Genomic DNA, 17,663 nt, shown 5'->3' with positions numbered 1-17,663 from the left:
TGCTTCCCTTATAAAACCTTATTTCAGAAAATGCTACTGCAGCATTTTTGAATATACAGAGTATGAATTTTCAATATTAAACAAGGATTTTAATTTTAAACTAAACATCTTTATAATAAAAAAAAATTAAGCTGCTTCTACACAAATACTGAAAATAACAAGAGTGACAGACTCCAACTTGGGAGTACACAATAATTTTTTACAATCACTTATAAAATAATTTTTAGGAAAAGCTTTATTATATTCCACTAATACAACAAGTACCACCCATCTCTTCTGCTATTTATTCCAGATCTTCAAAGAGAAAATCATAAATAACAAGCATTTGTTGTATGTTCCTTAATAATAATAATTATAATAATAATAATAATAGCAGATAGAGAATCAATAACTTGTATTAGACACCTGGAAGTTTATTTGCAAATCTGATATCAAATTTTATGTACATAATAGACATTATTAGAGATGAATATAAGACAAAATCATCTTTACTCATACATGATCCTCAAAAAGTTTAGTATACCTTGTCTAAAGAGCCAAATAAGATGGCATCTTGTGGAAAAATTAACAAAACCCCATTTACAGATGCTGTATATTTCACTGGACGAGCATAATCAGAGTAATAATAATTATATTAGGATATAAACATATGTGGAACAGTGCAAGCTTTACAACAAACACACAAGGGTTAAGGAAAATATAACAGCTGAGAAATAGGACTCACATTTGTGGAGCTTGAGACAGGCACACAATTACAATTACTATCTTAGGAAAAAAAGGAATGGGGTAACTTATGATGATAAACATATATCCTCAGTTTTGTTTGGTCTGAGCACGATGGGTGCCATACTAAAATTTTCCTACATCTCGATCTGTCCAGTGGCCTGTGTGGTTTCAATGCCCAGACCACAAGTTAAGGTTATATACACATTTACCCAATGTACATTACATCTGGGCAAGAAAGAACTGCCACAGCCATTATTAGATGACAATTCATTTGCAGCAACCACTGGATGGTTGCGGATCATCACCACTAAGAGTCACACCTCCCCTGCCGGTGCCACCAGCTGTTCCTCCACTTGACTGATCCGTCTTTGGTAATTTTTTTGCTATTGAAAAAAGAATAATAAATTAAATTAATTGGTTAGGAAAAGGTTTATTAGGCAAACAAGTTCTATAAAATTTTTTATAGTGTATTTATTTACATCTGCAAAATAATTCTGTATAATATGTGATGACTATACCAACAAAACTAGTTTGTCCCAAAATAATAAAATGTATAATTGAATACTTATTTAAAAACAAGATATAAAATTTACAAAACAAAAATTGATAAACAGCATAAAATAGGAGTTAAAAATCATTAAAAATAGGGAGATGCAAACAAACATTACAGGTTTAAAATTTATCTAATTACTTGCATTTTTGAAAATTTATTATTATTATACAGCAATACAACCATGATAAACTTCTGACAGCTTGTCATTTTATTCAATCTAATTTATTCTTCAATACTATCAAACAAAAATTTCATATATTTCTAATTATTTTATATTAGTAAACTTTGATTGTAACCAAAGATTTTTTGCCTAAAGAGTTTAGTAGTTAAAAAAGTCATTTCTGACCAAAGAAAAACATCTGATAGTACTTTAATTGACTTATATTAACAGCCTTCATATGATCGTTCATTGTATTAACAAGTGTCTCAAACTCATTTGGAGTGATTTCGTCCCAAATTTGCTTTATTTTTTGCTTTTTTGTACTATCCACACTTCTTTGAGGACTTTTTCAACTTTTTAAAAATTCTACCCAAATTTTCTGTAGGGGAGCGGTCAGGATTGTATGATGGTCATTTTTCATGTGTTAATATTTTAGACCAACAAAGACTTAGTACTAAGGCAACTTGCACCATCATACTGGGAAATAAAATGTCTTGACATTTAACTTTTCTAATGGTGGTAAAAGGTTTTCCTAAAGAATTTGTTGATATTTTGCTGCATTTACTGATTCCTTGATAAAATGCAATTTCCCACATCTTATCTTGACATGCAACCTCACACCACAATGATTGATTGCTGGAAATTTTAGTGTTCTGTAGACAGTCATTATGAAATTTCTCTGCTCCTTCTCTTCAGCCTTTTTCCTATTGCCACCAATACAGACTTCAATCATCATCATCACTAAGAACTATTTACTTCCATTGACTTCAAATCAGTTATTTGTGCTTTTGTGAAAAGTGGGATTTTGCCTTTAAGTAAACAGATCATATGTCACAATTGTTAAGTATCATTCTCTCACCTGAAATAAGCTGTAGCCAAGTTTGTGCAGATGGATGTTGTATCCATCTACACAAACTTGTAATTTCTTTTCCAGTAACTTTATTCCACTCATTCACTAATTTGAGTAATGCAGTTTGATTCTTTTATAATTTCATGGAAGCATCTGTAATCAGTCTTAGGATGCGACTATGCAGATGCGAGCAAGAGTGTGTCAAGAGGCGAGATGTGATAAATATCAAACCCTGTCATGTGCGAGAACCAGAAATTTTCTCACGCCAGCAAGATTTTGGCTTGTGCTTGTTAGGTTTTTCTTTGCAAGAACTATATTGCTTGCAACTAAATTCACATCTACATAGTCACATCCTTAGTTGCTGGCCTTCAAACTGATTTTTCTAGAAGAATTTTACCAGTTTTCTGAATATTTTGAAACAATGTCCCATGTAGATTTACCAATTTTTAATCTGTCTTAATGATTTGTCTTCTCTACAAAAGATGAGAATTACATCATCACTTATATCCTTATTAGGTACCATTTTAATTAAACAAATTTACCTTAATAAGAAGGGGAAAAAATGCAAATATCACATCTGAACATTTACACATTTAGGAACAGGCCATTTAATGTAGTGTTCAATATACTTTTTGGTCAGAATGACTGTCAGAGCTTTGTCTCTCACACTTTTTTTTTCAACTTCATAACTTTATATACTGTCAAAATGAAAATTTATGTAAAAATCTTGTTATAGTTATTTTATATTAGTAAATTTTGATTTCAAGTGTAAAAATTTTTGTTTGATAGTATGAAGAATAAAGTAGATTGATTAAAACATGATATCAGAAGTTTTTTTTTTGGGTCATGGTTGTATGTAAAGCTGAACTATTTTCACTGACTCAATGTGAGTAGAAGCAAATTTAGAGAAAACATGGAAAGTCTAAAAATAAATGTTGACACTATTACCAGAAAAATTGAAAATTTCTTAATCTCAAAATATATTACTACTCTAGTATAATATTTTACATACAGTAATACCCCGAACTTACGCGATAGGTGGGAACGAGCGATAACCGCATAAGTCGAATTTGCATAAGTCGGGGTATAATTTCGCAATTTGTGTAAAATCCAAGTCGGATGTATATAAGCTAATAAATGTTCTCGTTAATCTTATCTCGTCTTTTGATTCGTTCACAGTTACAAGAAATCACCACATAGAGTCTCTCAAGTCTCCGTAGATATAACAAACACAGAAATAACACAAAATAAATTGTAGCTATGCGTCGATTCCGTGCGACACGTCCGAACATGTAAGCTGAACAATAGTGTGGGGGGGAGTGAGTAATCAAGAGTTGCATAGCACTCAAAAGACGAATCGACAAGATTTGAAAATCGTGTAACTCCGGGTTCGCATAAGTCGAGGTATTACTGTACTAAAAAATAACAGTTTTCAACAGCTCCTATAATGACAGCTGTCAGTGCAATTGCCTATTTTTAATAGGAAAAATTCATTTATCTTACTACTAATTATTCATTATTTTTAATATATTATTGAGCTAACTTAAACAATTTATACAATAGCATCACGATACTATGCAAAATATAGATTGGCCTGTTGATGCAGACAATTATTCTATATATTTCTCACTACAGTTGAAACAAAAAGATTTAAGTTTTCTTTAATGCAAAGATAGATATTTGAAACCAGATCAGGTATACTATAACTCATACTATAACCACTACTATATCAAACAAGAACTAAGATGCTATAATTTTGCAACTTTTAGTTAAATGTTGTCCTGAAGGAAGATCATGCTCTTACTCAAAGCATGTCATTTCTTTCTTACAGTTTTTCACAACTTCATCAAAGTGGTAGGCACAGTAGCTGTCAGCATTGTGTGGCCATACTGCAGGAATTCAAGCAACAGGACAAATGCTCCAAGACGACTTGTCCTTGCCTGAGAAATTGTATCCAAACTAAACTGCTCTTTGAGAGTCTAGGCCAAGAGTTCCCAAACATTTTTTGATGATCCCTTCAGGTATGCCAACCTTTTATCAATCCCATCTTTTTTTGCAAATACCATTAATAATAATAAATGAATATGACAAGCCAGTATTAATCCATCCATACACCATTTTCATACAAAAGATCTACTTAGTCTGCAAATTTACAACATCCCAAACTGTATTATGTAACCCAGTGGACTATAATCGTTAATGAACCATTTGTAACTGACTCCCAATCAACCACTTTGAACCCCTTTGTAGACCTCAGCCTTAATCTTTGAGCAAGTTTTTGGTTTTTACAAGTTTGATCTGAAATAAATCATGCTTTTAATTAAAAAAATGTTAATGACAGATTCATAACTGGGCTATAACCTGGCTAATTAAAGAGAGTTAATTTAGACTAAAAGTAGAAAAATTTAATTCAAGAGCAGTGACTTAAGTTAAAATTAAATAATTCTAATTATTAAATATTTAATTAACCAAGTTAGTTCAATAATGAATCCAGCATTATCAGATGACTTCTTAATAATTCAACTTGCATTAATTTGAATATCAATCACCAGGGAAACAGATTGTTTGCATTACCAAAAATTTGTATTAATTATTTTCAGGATCAAGGTCAATGTTGTATAATTTAGGAAGTTAAGGCTTAATAGTTTAGAGATTTCAATTGCCTATATTTAGTAAATTAATTCAAAATACTAAGTTAAATAAATTCAAATTTATTTGCAAAAGCAAAATATTCTAAATAATTTTCAAATCAAACAAAATGAGGAGAACACAGTCTTGTCATAAATTATGGAGCAGTATATCAATGGCTTAACTTTGTAGTGGCTGGTAGAGGCACTATCACGAGAATCACGTGACCATCTTTTATTACGTGATGCTGCTATAGTGAAAGTGTGGTATTAATAAAAAATTTAAATAATTTGCGTTATATTCGAGTTTTCTTGCGATTTTAGCTATGATTCGCTCTTTTGCAGGTTGATTGACTTTAATCCAATAAGTGTTTTGTTACTACCCGAGCCATAAATATTTCGGTAAATACACTCCCCTACCATTTACAGTAAATCTTCACAGTTAACTAAACAGTTGGTTGAAAACAATCAAAGGGAAACTCCTAAAGTTTTATTGGGTATCTTCTGTCTTTGTTGACATTACTGTAACTAATCACAAACTTGTGAAAGGAAAAATTGTTGCAAAAAGTCCAGCCTCCAACCTTTGAAGTAAAATGTAAACAATCACAATAAATTCACTTTTTAAATCGTTTTTTAGCTCTAACTAATTTAATGTTTTAAGACATTAAATTAGCTAATTCGACAATATTTTTAATAGTATAAATATGTTTTTAAAACTAGCAACAAATATTTCCGGGAAACTACCTCTCCGTAGTAAGTCTATGGAAGATGTTTTTGCTGTTAATTGGATTTAAAATTTTTGTTTCTACGCTTATTACACTCTAATTGGTAATTTATATTATGACTGATTTAACTTTAACGAACGAGAGTTTTTTCAGAACCATCTGGTCTGGATTTTCCCACGAAGAACTAATCCATGTGATTGAAGTCATTATGTAAACAAATGTTAAAAAACAGTTATATTCATTACTTTAGAGCGTAATTCTACTAGTTTTCATGTTATTTGACTCTACTTAGACAAGAAGATTTTTTATCAAAAGCTTCCAGCTGAAAAATTTTCCGGGAAACTCATTACTTCCAGATATTGAGTGTATGGAAGACGTTCTTGCTGTTAATTGGCTTTAAAATTTTTGTTTCTACGCTTATTACGCTCTAATTGGTAATTTATATTATGACTGAATCAACTTCAACGAATGAGAGTGTTTTCAGAACCATCTGGTCTGGATTTTCCCACGAAGAACTAATCCATGTGATTGAAGTCATTATGTAAACAAATGTTAAAAAACAGTTATATTCATTACTTTAGAGCGTAATTCTACTAGTTTTCATGTTATTTGACTCTACTTAGACAAGAAGATTTTTTATCAAAAGCTTCCAGCTGAAAAATTTTCCGGGAAACTCATTACTTCCAGATATTGCGTAATCACAGGAAAAAATTAACTAATTTATTATAGGTATTATTATATAAAACGTTGAAAAAAAATATGTAAAAAGTGTCAAATATTCACTCTTATAAAAGTATGTTGGTAAACTTTAACCTAAAAATACCCGAGCCACTACCCACAGTCATATAGGGAGACAGAGTACATTGTAAACAAGGACTTTACTCAGAACTGTTTATATATACGTGAGGGTAAAGTCAAATTTTCACAGTTACGTAATAAGAGAAAATAAGTAGACAACTGCTTGCAAATTTGAATTGTATAGTCGATTACTGCAATAATCAAAATACAGTAGAGCGTTGTTTATCCGAATCAATTGGGGACTGGGGTTGTTCGGATAACCAATTATGTATGAAAAAATATATTAATTTATCCTGTGTTGAAATTTTTCTCCGTTGCGTGTCGCTTCACGTTGAATTTGTTGATGTTAAGCCTAACGAAGACTATTGTATCGTTAAAAATTATTTTTTTATTTTGTACAAACAAAATAAATATATTGAAAAATATAAAAACAATAAAAAATTATACTTTAGAAGTTAATTTAGTATCAAAAACGTAAAATATTTGAGTAGCCGAAGACATAGCCAAAGATTACAGTGCCACAGCACTGGTGAAAATTTAAATTTGTTGACTGGAATTCCTTCAGATAACCGAACTTCGGATAAACGATGCTCTACTGTAATATAGAAATACTTTTTATTCTAAGTAAAATTTATTTTGTTTTTTTAAGTTAGTGACAATTCATAAATATTTTGAATACATTTAATTATTTTTCGAAAAATAAGTGAAAGCCATATCGATCATAATCACTAATCGGCGTCGCTTCACGATGACAATTGACTCCTCTCCAGGCTGGGTAATTAGAGACGTAGTGTAAATAATGGCAATAACTTCTCCCCCGCTCTAGCTAGAGAGCTAAGGTTCGTTTTGTTTAAAAGAAGACAAATGCGTCTAACAGATGTACAAAGTTCAGCAAATCTCTGTAAATTAATTTTTTTTCTATTGTTCATGAACTTCGAAATTTTAACATTATTTTAAATTGTATTAAACTAAAAATTAAACAATCAAACTGTAATATGTTTTTCATCAAACACAAAAAACAGATTAAATATAGTGCAATTTTGAAGCGAAATATCTAGATTTAAAAAATTATCCAGAAATTCAAAATATGCACCGCATGACGCATTCCACTCAATTTTTTCTATAAACAGTTAAAAAAGGGTTTAAAAATGTCTGATTTTTCTTCTGTTGAAAATTGAAAAAGCAGAAAATAGTTTTTGGTACCAGAAGTAGACAAACCTGGCATCACTGTATGCATTTCCTATATGCAAACTAGTGTGTGTTTGCATGGGATCATGTCCATCTGAAAGGGTGGGCATCCTTAAACTTTAATCCCTATTTTCTGAGTACAATAGAATGGTCTGCTAAAACTAGATGTTTCAATTCCTCTACAATCAAAGGTTTAAATGAAAGGTTACTAGAAGAAAAATATACTCTACTCAAAATTGAACATTTATTACAGTTCCATTTTTATTGTTTACATGAATGTATTCAATAAAAAACCAACCATTATTGGAAATAGGGTTTTCTTGAGACATGAAGATAATTTATAATTCAGTTTAATAAATTTCATGAAAATTAAAATTTTACTGGAAGTGAACAAATGTTGTGACAAGGGTGTTTTGCCAGAAGAATAGCAAAATTTGCTTTAAGAGGAATTCTCTTTATTGGTGTTCATTTTAATGCAAGTTGACTGCATATAAATTTAGGCTCTGTTTTACCATTTTGATCATTCTACAATATCTGAAAATTACTTTTGTTAAAAAAGTCTTTAGTGAGTTCTTGATTTTAACTAACTTTTCCAATAACTATTTGAATGACTGAAAAATAAATTATTTCATACTCAAATGGCAACAAGAAAAACTAGCATAAAAATGGAAGCAATTACTAAAAGCTATAAAAATTAAAAACTTACCAATTGCCAGAAAAATATCATTTACATTCATAGCAGTCTTTGCAGATGTTTCCATGAAAAGCAATCCATTTTCTTCAGCATATGCTTGAGCTTCCTGTAATTTAGAATAAAGAAAATCAGTTTTTAATTTTGAATTATCATTTCTGAATTTTTATTCAATGAAAAATTTCATTAAAATTTGGTTCATTCTAGATTTCATTTTAAGTATTGTGCAAGATCATCAAGACATTCAAATCTCAAGTTCGAAAAAAGCTCTTAACCAATAGTCATTCTTAATTAGGTTAGGGAAGATTAGGAAAATTGATAATAGCTTTGAGAAAATACGAAATTTAAATAGCACTACAAGTTCAGAACTATACAGTAATTAACTAAAAACAAGACTGAATATTTTAGATAACAACTAATCTAAAACAATTTCATTAGTGTGGCATTTATCTAGTTACTAGCAAATATGCCCAGCACTGCCAGGCCAAAAGTAACAACAGTTATTAAAATGAAAATCATATGAGTTTGGTTATTTTAACCTATCAATATCATGTTTATCATGAAATGTTACATAAATTATATTAAAAAAACAAAAATATACTTTCAAGAAAAAGTAATCTTAAATTCATAAAAACAAAATGCAGTCAGAAACAGACCAAAAATTCATGCTTGACACCCCGGAAAACTTCCAAGTGTGTGTTTGTGCTTGCTAAGAATGTGCATTATTATACTGGTAAAGAATAATGCAATTTTATTGGTCAGATATAGGAAGTGACATTTTCAACAGAAAACAGTCATTGACTTCTATCTGCATGAGAAGATAATTCAAAACTTCTAAATTTTTTAATTTCAAGATTTCTGATTTATCAGCACAATAGACTTGATAGTTTTAAAATAAAATACTGGTCTCAAGTATAATATACATCAACTCCAACATCTAAAATGCATTTTAACATTTTTTGCTGTGCCAATCTTCAGTTAGATTTCTTATTGGAGTTTTACACAATACATTGAGACTCAATACACTATCCTTGCAATATCATCTCTAAATAAATTACCAAACGATCGCCTAAATAATCAGGCTATAATTAAATGATTAGAATAAAGTAATTTGACATTAGAGGTAGGCATTAGGCGCCATCTCTTAAGTAAATTAATAATTAAAATTAAATAAATAAATTAAATAAATTTTAGAACCTTCTGGAATAAAAACTGGCCCAGGACGGGCTTGAACCCGCAACCCCCACTTGCCGTGCGGTGCGCTTGCCAGTTCAAGCCCCCGTCCCGGGCCAGTTCTTTTATTCCAGAGGGTTCTAAAATTTATTGAATTAATTTACTTAAGAGATGGCGCCTAATGCCTACCTCTAATGTCAAATTACTTTATTCCAATCATTTAATTATAGCCCAATATTTAGGCAATCATTTGGTAATTTATTATATACTATTCAGGCTTTGAGTTGTTATCTATCATCTCTAAAACCACGCAGTTAATATTTATACACCATAGTTCACTGTTGACAGATACCCACTATTACAATTATTATACTTCAATTTTAAAAATGAATATAATTTACAATATTTAGCCTTAATCTTTTTAAAACATTTGACATTAAAATTTTTCCATCAGTTTTTCAACACATTTTGTTTATTATTAAAACTTTCTATCCATTAAAATTTTTTTACATTAAACAGTACTGGTGATTCCTGGCACTTTTTCTTTTATATAGCTTGTTTTGTAAAGGCTTGCACATACCTGTTTTTAACCAGTTCTTGACAACTCTTATAATTACTTCTCACATTTTTTTTTAATCTCACACTCCATTAACTGTTTCCTTATTTTACCACATGACTTATTTATGAAAATAAACTAAATTAATTATAGTAAACCCCCATAACACAGTAAATATGTTCCGCTTTATATGAATTCTGTGTTTTACAAAGTCACTTAAATACATGAGCCAATCACAACCGGCACAAGTGCAGTTTAGTGGCTACAGCTGTTTGAAAAGTTTTCTTCCATAATCAATTAATCAATTCTAGACTAATTTGACTCCTTTTAACATTTCCAAATTACATATAATTTTTTGGGAATAATTCATATAAACTATGCTATAAACAAAAAATTGTGGGATTACTTACCGAGTGCACATAATTCGATGATGTTATTGCTATTTTTTAATTTCAAGATTTATCAGCACAATCAAGCTTGTTTTTGTCGCAGAGCGGCTCATCGAACGGCGGGCGCATGTTTCCTGATAAGTTATTTTTCACAGAAAAATTTACTAAACTTTGGAGACATCATTAATATAAATATAATTTTTATGTCCGTTAAATAATAAATGGTTTTTAGTAGGTCTGCTGCTCGTTTAAACTCAAAGGTTTGTGCAATGTCCCACTATTGGTCCAGATTTGACCAATCCTGTCACGACACGAGTCGGAGATGATATTTTATCGTGTTATACAAGTCTCTTTTAGCATGTTATACAAATACGATCGCAATATTTTTACCATGTTATATGAATCTGTGTTTATAGGGGGGTCTACTGTACTAATTACAAATTTACATTAAAATAATTTGGTGAGTGAAGTTAACTCACCAATTCTCAAGTTCTTCATATATTTTTTTCTTTTTTTAACAGTCACATTTTTCAGAGCCTTCACTTTAATGAGTTTCACACCTAATCCATACATTTATTCATATCAAGAATTTAAAACCAGTAAGAAATTAACTGAAGCCAGCACAGCAAAAAGTATTGAAATGCATTTTAGATGTCTGAGTTGGATGATGTATATTATACTCAATCATTATTTTATTGTAAAACTATCAAGTCTGTGATAACCCCTAAAATAACAGTATATGAGAACTAACTGATGTTTATACTCTTACACATTTTGTTAAATATTCAGGGTATCTCAGTTAAATGTTTCAGAACTTCTAAGAGGGTTAGTGCATCCAGACGACTCTGAATCATATAGCAATGCAAGGTCAGAAATGCTTTCCTGAAGCAGTGATGTACACAGAAACAGCTAACCTCTGGTGCAGGCTTGCAAAGAAATTATGGCTGGGAATACGCCTCATCAGATATTGTTCTGCATACAAGTGCTGTGCAGCTGCCCCACTACAATCTGCAGGCCCATACACCAAATGCATATCAGCTAACTCTGCATCCTTGTGCAAAATGATGATGCCCTGCAAGAACGCTCTGAACTTTCGCGGAACACCATCTACCGCGTCAGGAAAGCATTTCTGACCCCACATTGCTATATGATTCTGAATCATCGGGATGCACCCTATCGCTCTTAGAAGTTCTGAAATGTTTAACTGAGACACCCTGTATAAAGCAGAATTTAACAGCTTTTGGCAATTTATGAAGTTTTTATCATTTAAACTAAAATAATAAATTAAACTTTAATTCACTGTATCTAATATGTTCATTTTTTCTTTCTTAAAAAAGAAAATGATCATAACAGTTTATTATTTGGAAGGATCATTAACTTTATGCTTTAAATATAATTTTAAACATTTAAATTATTACTTTCATTACCTCATATTCAACTCCTCTTTTATTTGCCAAATCAGCTTTATTCCCAGCTAAGGCAATAACAATATTTGGACTTGCTTGACGCTGTAACTCCTTTACCCAAGTTTTCGCTCTGCTGAATGTGTCCTATTTAAAGAAAAAAAATTACACATTCTAAAGTTTTATTTCCACAAAATTACACATAAAATCAAATTGTCAAATATTTCATAAAATAAGCATTAAACACAAACATGTAATAACTTCCTAAAAATTGAACAATAATTTGATTAATATTCTAGTCCCATATTCTTAAGATAAATAACTGTTTTTGTATGTTGTTCTTAAAAACTGGAAAGCAAGCTTACAATTCCAGAAATAACATTTTTTTTATTTTTTTCAAGTTTAAAATATTTAGGATTTTGATGACCAACATCAATTAAGGGAATCTAGAAACTTTATTGATATTTGTTTCAGATAAACAGTTAAAGATACCTGAAAAAATTATCATAATGACAATTTAGAGATAGGATAGACAATGAATACACCACAAATTTGACACAAGTATAGGGCAATCTTGGACACGAAAAAATACGAACATAACATGTAAAAATTAAAAGGTTAGTGGCACTTGTGTGTTGCATCAGATTCTTTTGAGTCACAAAGTAATGGAATATATATTTGTTTTCATCCATGTTTCATGCAGCTGGAAGTTTTTTGAAAGATTTCACTCTTTCAAAAACATGTATATTACAAGTATCATGAGGTTTTTAGATATCACATGAATGTAGATAGTGAGATAATGTGTTGTGTGCTGTTTATTTATCATGTATTACTGTATCTATATTTTAATATATCTCTCTCCAAAATTAATTAGAATCAAAATGAGTCTGTGGAACTGTGGACACTTTGGTATAGTTACTCAGTTTCTCTCATAATATTCTACAATTTTAGGATGCCAAGGCCAGGACCTACAAAAACATTTTTTTGGGAATACTTGCCTTTCATAAAGTAGTTAGAGATAATTGGAAGCTGACAGCATTACAGAAAGCTGTAGCTAAGTATAAAATCACCAAATTAACCTTTCTTCAAATGAATAGTTTATCTGCTTCTGTCAGTGAAAGAAAACCCATCTTTTTGTATGAGATATAACAAACTGAAGGAATAGGCTGTTGAAATGCACAATTCTTTTAATGGTTTAATCCAGGAAATTGAGGTTTCTATTTGATTTTGCCAAGAAAAGTAATCTCCATTTTAATAAGAATAAAATTTCTGGAAGGATTGGTTCAACTTTATTCAAGAAGTGTGTTTAAACTTGTTGGCTCAGGTTGGCAGAGTCAAAGCATTTATTAAGGAGAAAGTTTCACTTTTCTTTTCCAATTATAGAATTTTAAGTGAAAATAATATCTCAATCTAGAATTTTTAATATGGACAAAAACCAATTTCTACTTTTCAAAACATATAAAGGCATGATTAGAAAGGGCACAAAACAAGTTGTAAGGATAGTTAGTGGTGTAAAAGTATCAGAACAGGCATTTTGAAAATGTTTCAAACTTTAATGTTTGTATTTGCATGAATATGCAAAATTTTATATATTACATTAATATTCAGTGCACCTAATGAATATCTAATGTAACTCAGGATCTAACAATATTTTATAACAGCCTTCATGGTCACAGGTGCTTCAAAGTATAATAGTTGCTAATTCATGATAATCACAGTAGCAACTTGAAATCTCTAGTGAAAATTTTGATTATGCTTTCTTTGCCACCCTCATTTGTCTCGAAGAATGCAGCCCACAAAATTTCAGTGTTTGGATAATTGAAAAAAATCTTAGGTTGACTGAGATACTAATGGACATACAAAAATGTAATGTTGCTATATTTTGTAAGAATAGTTTACATTGAAAAAGCAGTTAACTGGTTTTAAGCATCAGGAATTTTCCCATTCAATTCAAATTTTCAGATAAACATTTATCAGGAAATAACTCCCATCATCATTTAGCCAATCTCAAAAGGATAACTTTAAATTATTGGTTTCAAGTGGGGTGCTATAGCACACAAGAATGTCACAATGATACTTCAGATTTGCCACAATAGATTGATGGAAGATGGCAGTGCAACACTTGTATGATCTGCCAAGAAAGAGTCCTCCCTGTAGGACTTTCTGGCAAATCCTCTAGCCCCTATTTAGATGTTACTAATGTGAAGAAAATTCCACATAGCTAGCCCATTCGCAAAGCACAAATCTACGACCATCTACTAGTGTTCAGTGGTTTCATCCAGTCAGCCACAAAAGTTGTCACATTTAGTACTGTAAACAAATTCCTGTACTAACTGACATAAAAACACTCAATATGTTCAGTACTGCTAACTAGAGGATGTTCAGCAGAAAAATAGTATAAACTGTTCTGGAACTGCTGAGTCTGCTGAATGCATCCAATGTCTTAGGAAACTGGTAAAAATAATGAAATGTGGATTACAACTAGTTCATGCTGAGGAGGAAGAAAAAATAGAATTTTGCTTGTACTGGATGAAAAATTTGTCATCCACCAAAACAGATAAAAAGTAAGATGTTAGGCTGGTGCCACAAAAGATGTCCTAAAACAGCATAACAAGAAAGCATTCACATGCATTTAGTATAAATTTGATAATTTTTATTTTCTTAGAAGTTTTGTTTTAATAAAAATAAATTGATATCTGGAACAGTCATTTTTTTTTATAAATTGACACATCTATTATATTTCAATCTTTAAAGAATATGCCTAAATTATATTTTATGTCATACTATATAATAATTAAATTGGAGTATCATTTGATATAAAATAAAATTTTTTAAATTTATCATACAATCAAATACCTATCAACTTAATTTTTCAAACCAGTAATAAATCATATCTAACTGCCAATACTTCTGACTACTACTAATTTCAAAAGAAAATAGTATGGCATTTATAGAAAAAAATATCTTTTCCTTTGACTATACATACAGAGATGAGTCTTAATTCATTTTTTGTCCTTTCACACACTGAGGCAATAACAATTCCATCAGCGAAGTCGACCTTTCTTTGTAGGCTACCATGTGAAAGGACAAAAAATGAATTAAGACTCATCTCTGTATGTATTGTCAAAAGAAAACATATTTTTTTTCTATAAATGCCATACTGTATATGTCTTGGCAATTTTATTTAATGAAAATAGTATGGATTTGATGTTTTTTGAAAATTTTTATTAAGATGTATGAGGCTGGGAGGTTTGATTTACAATAGTCATTAACATATGAACAAGAAAACATGCATGAGCAATCTGCACACAAGTTACTGAATATAAATGAAGGGTATAGATGCAAAAGTCACATTATCCAATTTTGACAGTATCATTGACCAACACTCAAAAAAATTTCAGCCTAAAAATGTGAAAATCACATTTTGAAGCATACATCACATTACCAACAGCTGTTTTGCAATAAAATTAACACACTTCAATTCAACCAATCAGAGCCCCCTGGTGTACACAAAGCATCATATCATAGGATTGTCTGCTCCAGTTCTGTTGATGTGCCTGCTATAATAATGCTCAATTTTCTTCAGTTTGATTTTTGTTTATCATCCCTCCAATTAAATAATGTTAAGATTCATTTTTCTTGGTTCTTGTTTTCGATTATGTTAACTGTTTTGATTCATAACTAACATTCTCCATATAAGTTTGTTGCAAAACTCACACCGTCCATATTTTAAAGTTAAATCCTAGTTTTTCCTCCTTTACAGAGTTTAAGGCTGTGTGCAAGTAGTTTCTATGCCAACAAAGACAATCAGAATTGTTAATATATCATGTGTGTCAACAATAAGTAATTTTTTGCATTATTCTGAAAGTCTTAAAAAGTGGAGAGTGACTTTTGCATCTACACCACTCAAATGATACAATAATTTTTAGTAAAGCCTCAGTTTATGATATACAGATTAGGAACTTAAGGACTGCAATTATGAATTTGGGAATTAACAGTTTAATTTTTTTCACATCATTTAGAGGAAAGACAGGAGATGGTATCCTCTCAATCATATATAAAATTAAGGATATTGAACTGAAGTCTTACATCCAAAAAATTAAATTCAGATCATTCTGCATATTATTTCAAAATGGGAGTTGTAAGTCAGGAATACAGGGCTTCATGCTCAAGACTTGCTATCATTAAGTTACTCATTTCTGCATGTCCACAGGAACAATGTTCTTACCTGGCATCCAAGAAACTCATTGTTCCTAGGGTCAGCATTTACTCTAGCATAAAGTCATCACTAGAATGAAATATTTATCTAATAAATGTAGGTTGTTCACTGCTGCTTATTTATAGAGAAGCAAAAAATTTATCCGTAATTGCTCATACCTCAGAGCTAAGCACTACAGTATATGACAAATGAAAAAACTGGGATCCATGAAGAGTAAGCATGCAGAAATTACTTTTCCTTTGTTCTTTCAGTCTGAGGATGGGATGAAATAGCATGTAGAAAATTGTAATGAAGTACATAGCAACTTACAGATAAAAGCAAAAAATGAAATTAAAAAACAACAACACTAAACTGGAAATCTATATATAAATTCTCATCTAAATGAGAAATTTCCAGCAACAAAACACTCAAATTAAGCATTCAAACATTTTCAGCCACTCTTTAATCGGCTTTCATCAGGAAAAGTCGAAACGAAAATAACTGTTCTATTTATAGAATGTTGTCGTGTCATACACATAATTTTTAAAAATTATTCTATAAATAGAACAGTTATTTTCGTTTCAACTTTTCCTGATGAAAGCTGATTAATTAAAGAGTGGCCAAAAATGTTTGAATGTTTAATTTGAGTGTTTTGCTGGAAATTTGACATAAGTGAGAAAAAAAAAAGACTGAGAAGCAAATGCAGAAAGCAAATCTTGAAGGAAAAAAGCAGATAGCTTGAGCAATAAAGATACTATGTCTGTCTTATGCAATGGCTAAAATTAATTTCTTCAGTTGAAGCATTTCAGCATAAAAGTCATGGTGTTATGCTGCAATTTTATATAATTTTTATAATCCTGTCACAGTATTTTCTGTTATCTATATTAACCTTGTATGTTGTAAAGGTGTGTATATGGTGGTGGTAGTGGCGCTGCTGCTGCTCAAAAATATAATAGCAAGTGCGATCCAGACTGACTGTCAAAATGCTACACAATGTTGCCATTTTTAGTACTTAGGCACAACCAATACTCCCACTTTAAATATGGATAAACCTTCTATCCAACAAAATTTAAAACATTAGATCAGCATTTATAGTTTACAAGATATAAAAGCAACAAACTTTGCCATTTGTTTGGTCACTCCAGTTTTCATAGATCCCCTTTACCAAATCTAATTTAAACAAGTGTTCAGATAAAAAAAAAGGAGCAAGAGTGATAGATTCCATAGTATTTGCAAATTCCCTGACTTTCTGCTAAAAATCATATACCCTGATTTTCCCTGACATTCCAGGTCTGTACAGACCCTGTACTGTAGAATAGGGCTGTCAACATTTTATTCCTGTAATTAACTTTCCTTATACGTAAGTCATTTTAATAAGTTTGGTAAATTTTAATGAGTGTGCCAGAAATTCATTTAGTGACAGCAAAACTCAACTGTCATTTTTCAAATTAGCTCAGGCAAAATTTCAACCAGAATGTATTTTTCACATTTTACAGATATCTGAAGCAAGCATTGTAGCAGTTTCCACAAAAATGGAAATAAAATATGTTCCATGCAGTAATGAAACATTTTTATTTAAAGAAGTGGACAACCACCCAGATAAAAAAATGGAGTTGCATGATATTC

At 30.7% G+C, this 17,663-nt stretch overlaps 1 protein-coding gene across 3 annotated transcripts in view; it reads right to left on the bottom strand.

Moving 5' to 3' along the window:
• Window positions 1–217: 217 nt before the first annotated feature.
• Window positions 218–17,663, bottom strand: part of LOC111629518 (ras-related protein Rab-5C-like) — a 57,288-nt gene continuing 39,842 nt past the window's right edge. For all 3 annotated transcript variants that reach the window (XM_023373437.1, XM_023373436.1, XM_023373435.1), the window contains exons 4-6: window positions 11,864–11,986; window positions 8,334–8,427; window positions 218–1,109 (exon numbers count right to left, since the gene is read on the bottom strand). In XM_023373437.1, coding sequence (XP_023229205.1) covers window positions 994–1,109; window positions 8,334–8,427; window positions 11,864–11,986 — 333 coding nt within the window. In that variant the 3' untranslated portion in view covers window positions 218–993. The remainder of the gene's footprint in view (window positions 1,110–8,333; window positions 8,428–11,863; window positions 11,987–17,663) is intronic.

This window comes from Centruroides sculpturatus, unplaced genomic scaffold, assembly GCF_000671375.1.
Source record: "Centruroides sculpturatus isolate CEXI.00-Female unplaced genomic scaffold, Cexi_2.0 scaffold364, whole genome shotgun sequence".
Classification (NCBI taxonomy): domain Eukaryota; kingdom Metazoa; phylum Arthropoda; class Arachnida; order Scorpiones; family Buthidae; genus Centruroides; species Centruroides sculpturatus.
The sequence above is the reverse complement of the archived record's forward strand: the minus strand, read 5'-3'. Positions and strand labels throughout refer to the sequence as shown.